Source organism: Gavia stellata, chromosome 13, assembly GCF_030936135.1.
Source record: "Gavia stellata isolate bGavSte3 chromosome 13, bGavSte3.hap2, whole genome shotgun sequence".
In the NCBI taxonomy this organism is placed as follows: Eukaryota; Metazoa; Chordata; class Aves; order Gaviiformes; family Gaviidae; genus Gavia; species Gavia stellata.
Window position 1 is genome coordinate 10,112,223 of NC_082606.1, and position 12,962 is coordinate 10,125,184.

Genomic DNA, 12,962 nt, shown 5'->3' on the forward strand with positions numbered 1-12,962 from the left:
CTTTGAGAGTGAGGTGAACCAGATGCTCTCCAGAGGTCCTTTCCAACCTAAGTTCTTCTGTGATTCTAGGGTAGGCATTTGACACATTAATCCCTTCTGTCATGTAAACCTGTATTAGTGACGCAAACAGTCTTGACAAGATAACATGTGTTTATCAGAACACATCCAGCACTCAGAGAAGGTGTTTAACTTCTCTCTGATGCATATTTCTGATTAAGCCCATCTTAACTTTTAACGAGTTTCAAAGTTCCAGTCGATCTGTGAACTGGAAAACCATATCCTGAATGGTTGCTGTAACTCAAGCTAAAATGCTCAGATTGAGTGAAATGACGGAAGAGCAGGCATTGGACAAAGCTCCCATTGATTTCACTGAGAACAGACTCCTGTCTGCCAGTGTGTCCTCTTTGGGAAATAACGATAGTAAACTAAAGCAATTCACTTTCTCTTTTAAACATGAGTTTTACAGTGGCCGACAATTCCCATTATTCGCATTAGTTTTTAAGTTTTGTAAATCACTTCTTTAATTCATAGGGGAAACACATGTAATAACTTATAAAGCTTCTTGGAATTAACTCTCCTTTTAAGTAAGTGTGGAATACTTGGATTAAGTAAGCTTGTGTAAAAAACATTCTCTTTTTAAATGAAAATGCCTGTGAAGAAGCTGCACAAAGAAAACAGTAGTTATGAATATGCTAAAAAAACCCCCATGTGTGTGGGGAATATAGCTAGTGTGATAACAAAGCCAAATAATAGTGGCATTTGCACATGCATTTCTTGAATTCTTCATACAGGATCTCTTGCTTCTTCCAGGGTACAGAAAAACTTTTTACAATTATTTACAATCCAGTAAAATACGTCTTAGGGGGATTGTCAGTGATGGAACGTATGTGACGTAAGAGGAGGTTGAAATCTTCCTGAAGTCTAGATTTACTTGCATAGAAAAGATTCTAGATAGCAGCCAATAGGGAGGAAATAATTTGAAAAATATTTTCATAGTTTGGTGCTGCGATTTGAGTCTCTTGGTGATGGCCTAACAAACACCTATGCATTTATTACTTTGATGCAAATTTAACTCCTCAAAAGAGATAAAGTGTATGAAGAACCATGCAGATCTAGTTCCATCTGATAGATGTTTCCACTGGTATTTTAGGAGTGAGTTTCCTGGGTTGAGTCCCATATGAAAAGGCTAAAGGCCAGTTCAGGTGCTGTGTTCTTAATGCAGGTGTCACTTAAATATGGCATTAGACAAAATAATTTTATTTTAGATAAGTTGTTTCAGATTTCAGAGTGTCTGCTAGTATTAGCTTCATCTTATATTGATGTATTTAATTCACATGTTTGTTAGTAATTCCTTTTTTTGTCAGATATTAGCTATGAAGCACATCAAGGAAAATGTAATTAAATTCCCTGTATTGGGCAATTACATTTTCATTCTAGAAAACTAAATAAAAAGGACAAAAATCTCTTTCTTAACCCTTATTGAACCGAGTTGTTATATAAAAGTGCCAGTTCCAAGTTTACTGGTTAATTTGAGGTGCTGTCATATCACAAGCTTCTCTAAATGTATTTGTTTTTTTTTCCAGGCGCACATCAAATGGTTTCCATGTACTAACTGTTCCTTGCAGAATGGAAAATTTGTTCTCAAATTAATTTTGCTGTTCTCCCAGTCTTTTTTCTCCTTTATTTCCCTAAGTGTATGTATTGATATTCACTATCTTAACAAACCAATGCAAATGGAATTCTAAGTAGAATTTTGACTACCTCAATTGTCACTGAGAAATGAAACTGTGGAAACAGCTGTCAGTTCACCAAGCTTAGTTCAGCAGAATTAAGAAAATTTTATCATAAATTCGAAATTCTTTTTTTTAATAGAATATTTACTTTCCTAAAAGTGAATAAACAGCTTCTAAAACAGCACTGAAATCTTTTCCATATCAATCATTTACTACATGAAATGTTTGAGTTTGACCTGCTTGCGCTACAGTATTGCATATACTTGCATTTTGATTCATAACAATATTTTAAGCAGCCCCGTGATGTAGAGTTAACGTATTTTCCTCTCATGTTACACATGACAAATTTTGCTGCAGAAAGTAAATGCTTCGCTGTTAAAAATAGTGAAACATCAGTGTACTGTTTAAAGCTGTAGATTGTAAGGGTTTGCTTTACCAGATTGCCTGATTACTTCTAGTGTGAGCAACTGAGGGTGACCAGTAAGAGCAGTAATTGACCTCCTTGACAAGTTCAGTTATTATTCCTTTATAGGTGAATCTCAGGGATAAATAGTTGAGTGGGTGGTGAATACATTATACACCAAAATGTGTGTCACTTTACAGTAGAATAAACAGCTACAGAAAAATTATAAAAGAAGTGCTCCAGGTAAGGTAACAGAAGCTGTCTGTCTACCACAACCTTTCTGTTTTAATTTACAGAGCCACAAATGAATGACTTCTTACTTATTTATTGTGGAAACTCTTTGCATTTTATCCACAATAATGTTCTCTATTGTAGGAACCATCTAATCTCTTAATTATTCCCCTTTTTTATTTGAGACTGAGTCTGCTGATGTTTTCTTACATTAAATCTCGTTAACTGTTAATAGATTCTGTGTTTTGTGTCATCCACTGTAGACACTTTGGGCTATACCTTGCAGAAACACAGTTAGGAAGCAGTATGACTTGCACATACAAATGGAAATTTCTCAGGAGGCGGTATCATACAGTCTCAGATAAAATCCTCTTTAATTTTGTTGAAGTTACTGGAGCTGCACCTGGATTTTACTTTTAAGTAAGTAAGTAGACCACAACACACAAAATAATACATCTGAAACGTTAAAGGCTTGGAACAGTTTCAAGATTGATTTTTGCATCTCAATCCTTGGGAGAGTTTTGTAAGTATTTGCAATTACATGCAACCTATATTTAGTAGGTATTATTAAAGTTACATTCTCAGAATTGTTTAAGGAGTCACTTAACTGGCATCGACATACAGGCTGTATGTCCTCCTTTCTTACTTTTTTTTCCCGAAGCAAAGCTGGAAACTCCAACCTGTGTTATTAGAAACACTTGTAATCAAAACCAATGACAATTATACGTATTATTACAGAATATTATGTGTATTATGTGTATTGTTACAGAACATTATACATTATATATATATATGCCTACCTCATTTATTATAGTTTTTTAAGACACTGACATATCAAATCTTGCACTTGCAAGAGCCAGATGCTAGACACTGGAAATCGTACTTCAATATATTATAAAGCTATATTCTAAGCCCACTGCATGGGCTTTACATACACATAAAACCTATAGGTACACAAACAATATCAAATGACAAAACTGGAAAGGAGTTTCTTTGTACTTTATTTTACAATTTCTCACTAAATATATTTACAGGACACGGAGTTTGCTTTAGTGCAATACATAGTAATGTTGCATAAGTACAAACTGTTGAACTTTTCTAAAAAAAATAAAGAAATAAAGCACTTAACTGATGTTACAGCTAAGTATGTAAAGCAACGTTAATAACTCTGAGTGAAAATGCTAACAGCATCTTTTCTTTTCATAAACAATTTCAAGAAACAAACCACAAACCGGCACTACATATCCAAAACTACTATCCCTTGTACAGTACAGTATCATTTAAAAAATGATTTTTTAAAAGCACATATACTGTACTGTATGGCAGTCTTTTTCTACAGATACTGACTTACTCTTTTAATACAAATATGATATTACCTTGGCAGTTTTGAAGAACAAAGTTATGTCAACATATCAAACATCAGTAACAAACTCTGATAAGCACAGCTTCTTGAGAACTTACTTGCTTTAACAGCATTTCTTCACAGTGATATTTATGAAAGGTTGGAAAAAGATTAGCATAAAATATTTCCATCCTTTTTTAGTTTTTATGCAAAAATCATTACTTTATATTGGTAATTATAAAATTACAAACACTTTCTATAAGTAACTGCATCTGTAGTAATGATAGAAAAAGTTATCAGTAAGATACCTAAAATGAGGCTTGCATAAAATGATAGTTTGAAGAAAACTAGGTACATCTTTTTTAAAGGTAAGTAAGGGACGTAACTTAATTTAGAATAAGCAACACAGTAGTTTAACAGAGACAACCTATTAATCAATTAAAGCTAATTATTTATTAATAAATTTTAAAAAATAAAGGAATTGTGACGAGGTGAAATCAACATTTGAAAAGATATGATGAAACATTTAATCTTAGTTTTGGCACTTCATTGGAACAATTACTTTACCAAAGACCAAAATATGTATAAAAGATATACAACTCCTTGACATACCTTGCAAATATAGTACATAAGTACTGGCAAACACTGAAAACATAGTTAAACATTCCCACAGATTTGCACATGCATGCACTATTCAGACAACAGCATTGTATCTATGTTCTTGGCGGTGACAATCTTGCATTACTTGGATATTTTAGGCCGTTTCTTCAGCAGACCTTGTTTCCGATTTAAGTCTTACAAATTCTTTAGCAACTTCATCATTGGTCCTCTGAGAAAGTATTCTAAGAATTGTTAACCCAGTTTCATCTACAGAGATGTTTCTCAACAAGGGGTACCAAGATGCACAGCTACCCTTCTCCGCTATGTTTTGCAGCTGAATAACTGTCATTCCTATAACGCGATCTTCCCTAGCAAAGCAGTAATCTTTCACTGAGAGGTGAAGTTCATAGGCTCCTGGTTTATCTTCGTTACTCAAAATGCTGCATGGATTAGAAATACGAATTTAGAAGAAGGAGTTCAGTTTAATTCCCCTAAGGAATGAATGTACTCTAGAAATTTTGTGAAAATTAAAGTGATAGCGGTAGTTTAATTTTTGTAGTTCCACTTTGTTGCAACAGAGTATCATTGAGCTTTAAAGCTTCTACACAGTTAACCTTTAAGTAAACTCTGTCCTAGAGAGGGTTGGGGGGTGAGGGGAGGAAAATGAATTGGTCTTGGTTATGAAAGGGGAGAAGGAGTAAACAGGTGAGAGGTGCTGTGAGAAGTACTAAATTTAAAACTCCAGGTTAGGTGAAAGTTTCTTATTGCTTTAAGGATAAAATAATAGAGATAAATAATACCATTAACACATGCACAGCCCTTTACATATTTAGATATCTCAACAGTCGTAAAGACCCAGATACCTAGCAGTAATAATTAATGCTTCAGTCCAGATAACTACTTAGGCAAATAGATTGCTAGGTATTTAAATAGTTATTCCTCTGTAGGGAAATGAATTGTACATTTTAACGAGCTTTTGTAAGACTGAAAGATTAATGGTTGTCATTCATCTTCATACAAAACAGAGATACAAATTATTAAATGATTTTGAAGTGGTGTCTGTATCTATGGACTCTGATATGTATAGCGGTCTTAGGGTGTTTTTTTATGTTCTTACCAGTTTAACTGCCAGAAATTGTAACAAAATTTGCATAAAATATGCAATTAACAAAAAGACAAAAAAGACTTACAATTGGAAAGTCTCATTGTATTTTGGAGACCAGGTGTTGCTCTTTGTCTTGGTTCCATGTTTCCTTTTCTTGTCACTTAGGTTAGGGCCTAATATGCAGACTTCCACAAATGGCCGGAACATAGCTGTTGTTTGCCAGTTTAGATTATTAATTGCTACAACTTCAACGAAATAAAAGAAATGACGTTAAATAGAATTCTATCGGAAGACCTCCAACTAATTATCCAGTATGACTTTGTATAGCTAATGAAAGGTGACCTGAGAGCTTTCCTATAGGATAGCAACATGTGGCAAGCCTAGGAGGAACTTTGCCTGTTCTTTGCCAAGTAAGATGTCTGACTACTTTCAGTTACAACAGTAGCAAATATAAACATATATTTTACAAATGCTTTACATTAACAGCTCTGTTGTCTGCTACCTTCACTGTAATTAAAAAACCAGCTTATACTACTCTAAATGATACTGGGTTTCCTCTGGAATTCAGGTTGTGCAGAACAAAGGCATTTTGTTAAAAATGGAACTTTTTAAGTCTTGGTCCAGTCATTCACCACCCAGCTTTGCTCCAGCTTTTGGAAAATTAAATTATATGCAAGCAATTCAGAAGTGTAATGTGGCACATTTGAATTTATAACTCCATAGCTTCATATAATAAATTTTAACTGTCTACACAGAGAAGCATAGAGAGTACTTACCTGCATGATCTGCTGATGTTGAGCAAGGAAAAAGTATGATCCTAATCACCTGAAGTATACTTATAGCTTTACAAGTACTGTAATACTTAACATTTGTTATTTCATTATTGATATGTTTTACTTAGGATGTAGTGCTTGGGGGTTTTGGACTTAGTGTTGCTTTCATTTTAAAATTAGCTGTTTGAAACTTACCTTTTACAGTGACTTTATGCTCGCCAGTTCCAGGATGCATAGAGACATCCACCTGTATAGATATCTCACCCACTGAGTTATTAGTGGTTTGACCTGAAATAATAATTAGTAGGTTAGCACACTTGCCTTCCCAATACATCAAAAGATGATAGTGAAAGAAGGTGAGCGGTATTTTCTGTCAGAAACACTTAGAAATTTCTGACATATATTTCACATTTAAGTGAGAATCGGTTACAGATTCATAAGTGGTTTTGCCACAAAAGTCCCTGGCAATTGCAAATGTCTGTGTAAAGTGCCTCAGTAAAATAAAAAAACCCCTTTCATCTGGAACCTTCCATTCTGCTTGCCATTAGGTGTGTTTGCATCTTGAAATGCAAAAGTTGTTGGTGCTTTCGTCAAACTTTGTTTGCACGTGCACCCCAAAAAGTAAGTACACAGTTGAAAGTTATTTCTCTATTATTATTGAGGAATCCTTTGCTGGGGCTTATGTTTAAGCAAAGTTCTGTACCAGCACAGACACAGGGGCTTAAAGAAAAAAGGGAAGGTTGTAGGGATGGCAGAAGAGCCAGGAACATAATTTTGAAAGGTTTTACTTTTGAGCACCAGTGCAGGTTCTAAGTAAATTTGCACATAATGATTCCTTAAAAGGACTCTCAGTTTATATTGAAAGGGCCTTTAATGTATCAGATTATAACAGTTCATCTGCTAATTTATTAGAGGACAAAAGATCAGGGTGACTAATCAAGTTATTTTCCACAGGATCCTGAGGCTCTATAATTTAGGGGAAAATCTTGAGTGCATGTTTTAACATTTTTATTTAATACAAAGAGTAAGTTAAAGCTGAATTGTTAAGAGCTGGGCGTAGTAAGCTGAACGATCTCTTCTGTATGTGCGTTAGAGAAAAGGAAGGTAAGGAGGGAAACCTGCTTTTAGGGATGATAACCATGCTAACTGCAACACATGCTTTGCTTTAAGAAGTTGCTATATAAACTGTTTGATAATTGTTTGTTTTGGGTGATTCTGAGAACCAAGTTCAGTTAATCGAAGGCTGACTTTCAGAAACTGTTCTTTCATCAGGCTGCCATCAAAAGATTGAAAAGATTCAGAAGGTTTGTATTTGATTAGAAAACATAAATCATCTTAAGGATCACTTGGTGTGAAGCTATGAAGTTGGACAGAAGATTCTGCAGCATCTGTAAGATTCTCAATTGTACAAAATCATACTATCCAAATACGTTCTCTCCTATTTGAATTTCTGTAATGTCAGACAGAGTGATAGGAGGAATTCAGAGAGCATAATATAAAAGCAGAATATTATGGTGTGAGTAGAAAGTATTGATTTGAGTGTCAGGGTGGAATCCCCAGTTAAGACTTTCCCCTTCACCTCTACCTAGTGTAAGCCAGGCTTCACATGAGGATGGCTGGCAATTGCACAACCCCATTGTGACCCTCCATTATCTGTAGCCACTTGTATGTCCATATGGTAAGAAACCAGGGATGAGCCAGCTTTGATCTGGGAGGTGAGTGTCCAATTAGCATCATCCATCCATCCATCCATTCGTGTGTATGTGCGCATATATACTGTCCAGCATTTTAACCAGGCAACATACAGGCAAGTATAGCCTCTCAAGTTAAGAGGTTTATATGTGTAGGGAATGCTCCACTGATACTGTTAAGAAGTTATTTTTTTAAAACTGATGTTATATAGCTGATGGATACAGTAGCTTGCATTCATTTTCTTGAAGACTTAAGAGAAACTGTAATATACAACTTATTTCTAATTTAGGTGCTTTACTATTTCATTTAAGGAATAATCAAAGAAATTTTTTATTGTAACAGCCTCTTAAGTGAATGTTCTGTAAAAACATGCTTCACCAGCAGTATGGTTTTCTTATATGTGACCTTTAAAAATATTTATTTTCTGCCACAAATCTGAATGAATTTATTTTTATACTAGCATATACTAGAATACTTCTATTAGTTGTAATTCTGCAAGTTTCTTGATTTTCTTATGTTTTCAGTTGTTCGCTACTATACATTCCTTGCAATTGTATGCTGATTTCTGCAGCTTATAATGCAGGTCTGTTTTTATTCTTTCAAGAAGTAAGGTTGTGTAACAGATGATTGTGACCTCCATTTGAAACTACAGTGCATGAAGCAGGGATTATTTCTTGAGTTAAATTTTGCCTGAAGTATAGGTTATGAGAGAACTGGAAATGCTCTGTAGGACTTAAAGTTCATGATAGAACACAGGTATAGCTTTCAAAATATGACAGTTAAGAATGCAGCAGTTTTGACACACAAAAGAGCAGAAAAAAGTCTTTCCTTTTTCACTTATAAGACCTGCTAAACAATTTTTATTTTCTGTAGCCTGATGTCATCTATCTGCTTGCCTAAACTACAGTATGTTTGCTGTTTTCTAAGTTAACTAAGTTAACTATCAGTTTAGTATTTGAATCGGATTCCATATATTGAAGAAGCTAGAAGATAGCGAGCTTCTGCTTTGCCTTGTACCATTACAGGTTGCAAAGGAACACAGAATTGAATTTTCACTTGGCAGTTGAAAAGTATTTATCTTCATTTTTGATCATGTAATTTCCTTCCCTATGATGAGTATGGAGTTACTGTTATAGTTGTTACTCATTCTCATTAGGTAATTATTTTTAATTCTGCTTATTATCTTTTCTTGTTTTCAGATGCTTCTTCCTCTTCTAGCTTTCAGTTGTCCAGCATAAGAATGAAGAAATCCAATACAAATCAGCTGATGTGAAAGAATAGCCTTTTCTGCAGCTGTTTAAATGCACAAGTAGGGATCGTAGTATGAGCTCCATGTTGCTAGATAGATGAGTATTGATTTTTCTGCTTAAGCGATACAAACTCCTCAAAGTCAAGTTAAAAAATATATTGCAGTCCTGCCACTATGGATTGCTATGTCGTATGCCTTACAAAAACAGTAGTATTCTCTAATGAGGTTTATAAAACTAAGCTGCTGTAAATTTATAGGAAAAAGTATTTCTCTATTTCCAATAACTAACCATTTTAGATGCAACAATGGCATTTACTTTGGAGGAATTAGTGGTAATAAATGAGAGCAAATTCAGGACACTGTAACGTTTGAGGTGCTGTCTTTTTATGTAGTTTGCTAAAACTAAAATCATATTTGTCCAAATGTTTTTAACGTTGATGCTAGCCAAATGTAAACATATCAACAACACAGGCTATAGTTTATGAAATTACTGAGTATTTAAGACAGTTGTTAAACTACACCACAGCCATAAGTCTCCTTTTAATTTTGATACCCTTTAAATTAAGTAGTCTAGAGGTGAAGGTATAACTTCATTCAATAAAAAGGTACTGCCAGGCTGAAAATCCTCTCTTTTTTAGGAACGAATTTTGAGAAGCATCACCAGGACTGGTCTGACCTTTGAGTAACAGTAAGTCAAATATACCAAATATACCATAGGAAAGTCTGTACAATAGGCAAGGATGTAGTTTTACTTCAGTGTTCTGAGTCTGTTCCTTCTCTTCTGAAATACAGAAATACAGCAAGAGTTTGTCCTTTGGCTTTTATAGTTTCGTCTTGATTGTGAAAATGTGGTTGAATTTAGCTCAAGTTTAGTTAAAATTAGCTTGTCCTGCCCGAACAGAAATTTGACCTTTTAGTCTAGAGTTGATGTAGGTTGACAACTTGTATAAAAACATCAATGTACAAATACATTTTGCAGAAACATTTGAGCTTTCCTTGATGATATTCTGTGCTGGCTTGCTGGCTGCCACCCAGCTGTTAGCCAGCCATGGTGTGTTTTAGCCATACAGCACTGAACCCCCAAGTCCCTGCAACTGAGCAGGGTTTTACAGGTCAGGCTTGGCAGTGCTACTATTTTACAACCGATTCGTACTTGGCACAAGTGTAGTGTGCACAAACAACTGTTTGGTAATAGAAGATATTGAAAACAATCCATATTATAGTCTGAATTTATGCAAAAATGTTTATCCTGCAGCTGAATTTAGAGGAGAAAAAATAAAACACTTTTATAGTAGGAGCTAATGTATATTATTAGTAGTGCCCAACCTCAAAGTGACAATTTTCAGCTGACAAAAGTCCAAAGGAAACAGAATCAATCAGAGATCTGAACCTCAGGGGATCTGCTTGGTAAGGGTGTACTGATGCTATGAGATTCTTACTTGGCTGTGTTTTATATGATCTTTCCAGAGGTATTGGTGACCATATAGTGTGTAAGGTACTAGTCACTCAGGCTTTGAAATGCAGTTCTCTTCAATAAACTGCCTTCAGGTTTTTCAAAATCCTTTAGGTTTATCCATTTTAGAGACTCCAAAGGTGACCTGCTCCATGAAATGGTTCTTGGCAGTGCTAACACTAGCGTATGGTGGAATAAGAAGAAAACACTGATCCAGAACAATGTGCTTACAACAGGCACTGCAGAATCACCTGGACACCACCTGGTTATAATAGTAAATGTGAACGTCAGGTAAGTGGAACTAAATTTTGTTAGCAGTTTATAATTCATTGTATGTAAAATTGTAAAAGTTTTCCTACCAAACAATACCGATAATTTATTTGCAAAAGAGAATGCTCCTCTACAAGCTTTACATTTGTGGGTTGGGATTAAAACAGATCAAGTGCTGGTAGGTTTTGCTTATTTTTCTGGAAATAAAATTCCCTTTTTTATACTACAGGACAAACATAGATAATCTTCCCCCACACTATCATATTGATACCAATGTTAAAATCTATAACAATCAGAGTCTCAGCAGTATTTCATTTCCAAACAAGCTGGAAGTGCATGGCAGAGCTGGGATAGCACTAGGGATTTAATTGGAGAAGAGAAACCTCTTTCTCCTCCTGTGCCAGGCAGAAAGACAGCTGTTTAATGTGATAGCATACGACAGAACTTAAGCTATGTCACTAAGTATGCTAATCTGATATCTGTATTGTCTAATAAGTGAAGTTGATACAGACAACATTTTTCTTTTATCTTTCATTTTCATAGTGTGGTTACAGACTTGTTTTCACAACACTGAGTGAGGACTGAATTTACAACTTTCATCATCATATTCCTTTTAAATGGCAAATCATTATATGGAGAGAAAAAAAGCAAAAAAAAAAGCAATGTAGTCAGTAATTCAAAAACTTACTGACTGTTTATGCTCAGCATTGTCATTCACTTATTCAAACACTTGTCTGTTTTGAAAACAGTCTTGAGAGTCTGTAGGAGTGGTTTGAAAAGGAAAAATAAGAGTAAGATAGTCTCCTGATGTATTTGAAAGCGGCAATAAGAGTTTGGCTTTTAAGTATTTAACGTATTGAAACCACAGCATGAAAAACTATGAATCCCTGAGATTAAGTCATCATTTTAAAAGTTAGGAATGTTTTTATTAATGTTGCCTATGCAAATTGCTTTGCTTCCAGGAAGGTCTTTAGGAATGTGTAGGCACAGAGGCTGGAAATCAAAACACCAGTTCGAGCAATCACCCTTGCTTAGAAATGGTGCAAAACCATATAATTGGATAATATGGTTCTTCCTACTGAACTTGACCCTGCATGCACATGAATACAGGAAGTATCAAGGACCATAATGTATGCTTTTTCATAGCTATTATGCTTTCTAGGGGGGAAAAAGTAATTCTCCCTCCTCACACCAATCGAACAAATTTTTGCCCTTCAGTTTCTTAGAAACACTGCACTTTAATCATGGCAAATGAAAAAGTATCTTCACCTGCGGTTAAAAGTAAGCCTGATTATTGTCTGATTCTAGTAGTCATTATGGGAAAACTGAGCATCCACTTTTACCTACAGTCATAGTTAAATCTAAAGAAAATAGCGTATTGAATGATAAATTATTCTTTTTTTCCATTTCTCTGAGTTTAATTACATCCAACTGTCTATTGATTATGGATTGGTTACCTGCAGAAATATGAGGGCAGATGTAAATCTAATTATACTTCAGAGAAAGTTTCTGATTTGCAAACAGGGTTATTTTAACTAAATGCTAATGATACAGTTGTGAGGCTGGAGGTTGTAATAGATGATTTTTTAAAATTCTTTCAAATGAGACATTAAAAGGTGATGAAAAGCTATGAGTCACTCTTCCTTAACTTTCATTCCCAGTGGCTACACTTTTGATAATACTGGTGTGCAAATATAGGCATGCTAATGTGTGCACAGGAATGAACACAGACCTCAGGCTGAAATCGTGATGTAAATCAGAAAATTCAACTTTGTGGCTCAGGATTTATAAGAGATCTCTGCTTATGGCTACAACCTGGATAATTTTTTCTCCTGGAGTTACAATGAAAGTATGCATAAGGAAAAGCAAAATATACTAGTAATTAATAATTTTCTGCCTAAATCCATATTGTTAATCCTTTTTTTTTTGGGGGGGGGAGGGGGGAGAGAAACTGTTCCGTATACATTAGAGTTTTATAGCAATTTTCTCACTTGCAATGTACGAATTATTAACAGAGATCCTCAGTCTAATATGGAAGATGCCTAGAAAATCATTCCTTGGAAATAATCTTGGGGCAAGCTGCAAAAATAATGTTACATGCTTTTTATACT

General features: G+C 34.8%; 1 protein-coding gene across 2 annotated transcripts in view; it reads right to left on the reverse strand.

Annotated features, from left to right (window-relative positions):
• Window positions 1-4,316: 4,316 nt before the first annotated feature.
• Window positions 4,317-12,962, reverse strand: part of UNC13C (unc-13 homolog C) — a 162,720-nt gene continuing 154,074 nt past the window's right edge. For both annotated transcript variants that reach the window (XM_059823621.1, XM_059823620.1), the window contains 3 exons: window positions 6,383-6,475; window positions 5,500-5,659; window positions 4,317-4,749 (listed from right to left, as the gene is read on the reverse strand). In XM_059823621.1, coding sequence (XP_059679604.1) covers window positions 4,464-4,749; window positions 5,500-5,659; window positions 6,383-6,475 — 539 coding nt within the window. In that variant the 3' untranslated portion in view covers window positions 4,317-4,463. The remainder of the gene's footprint in view (window positions 4,750-5,499; window positions 5,660-6,382; window positions 6,476-12,962) is intronic.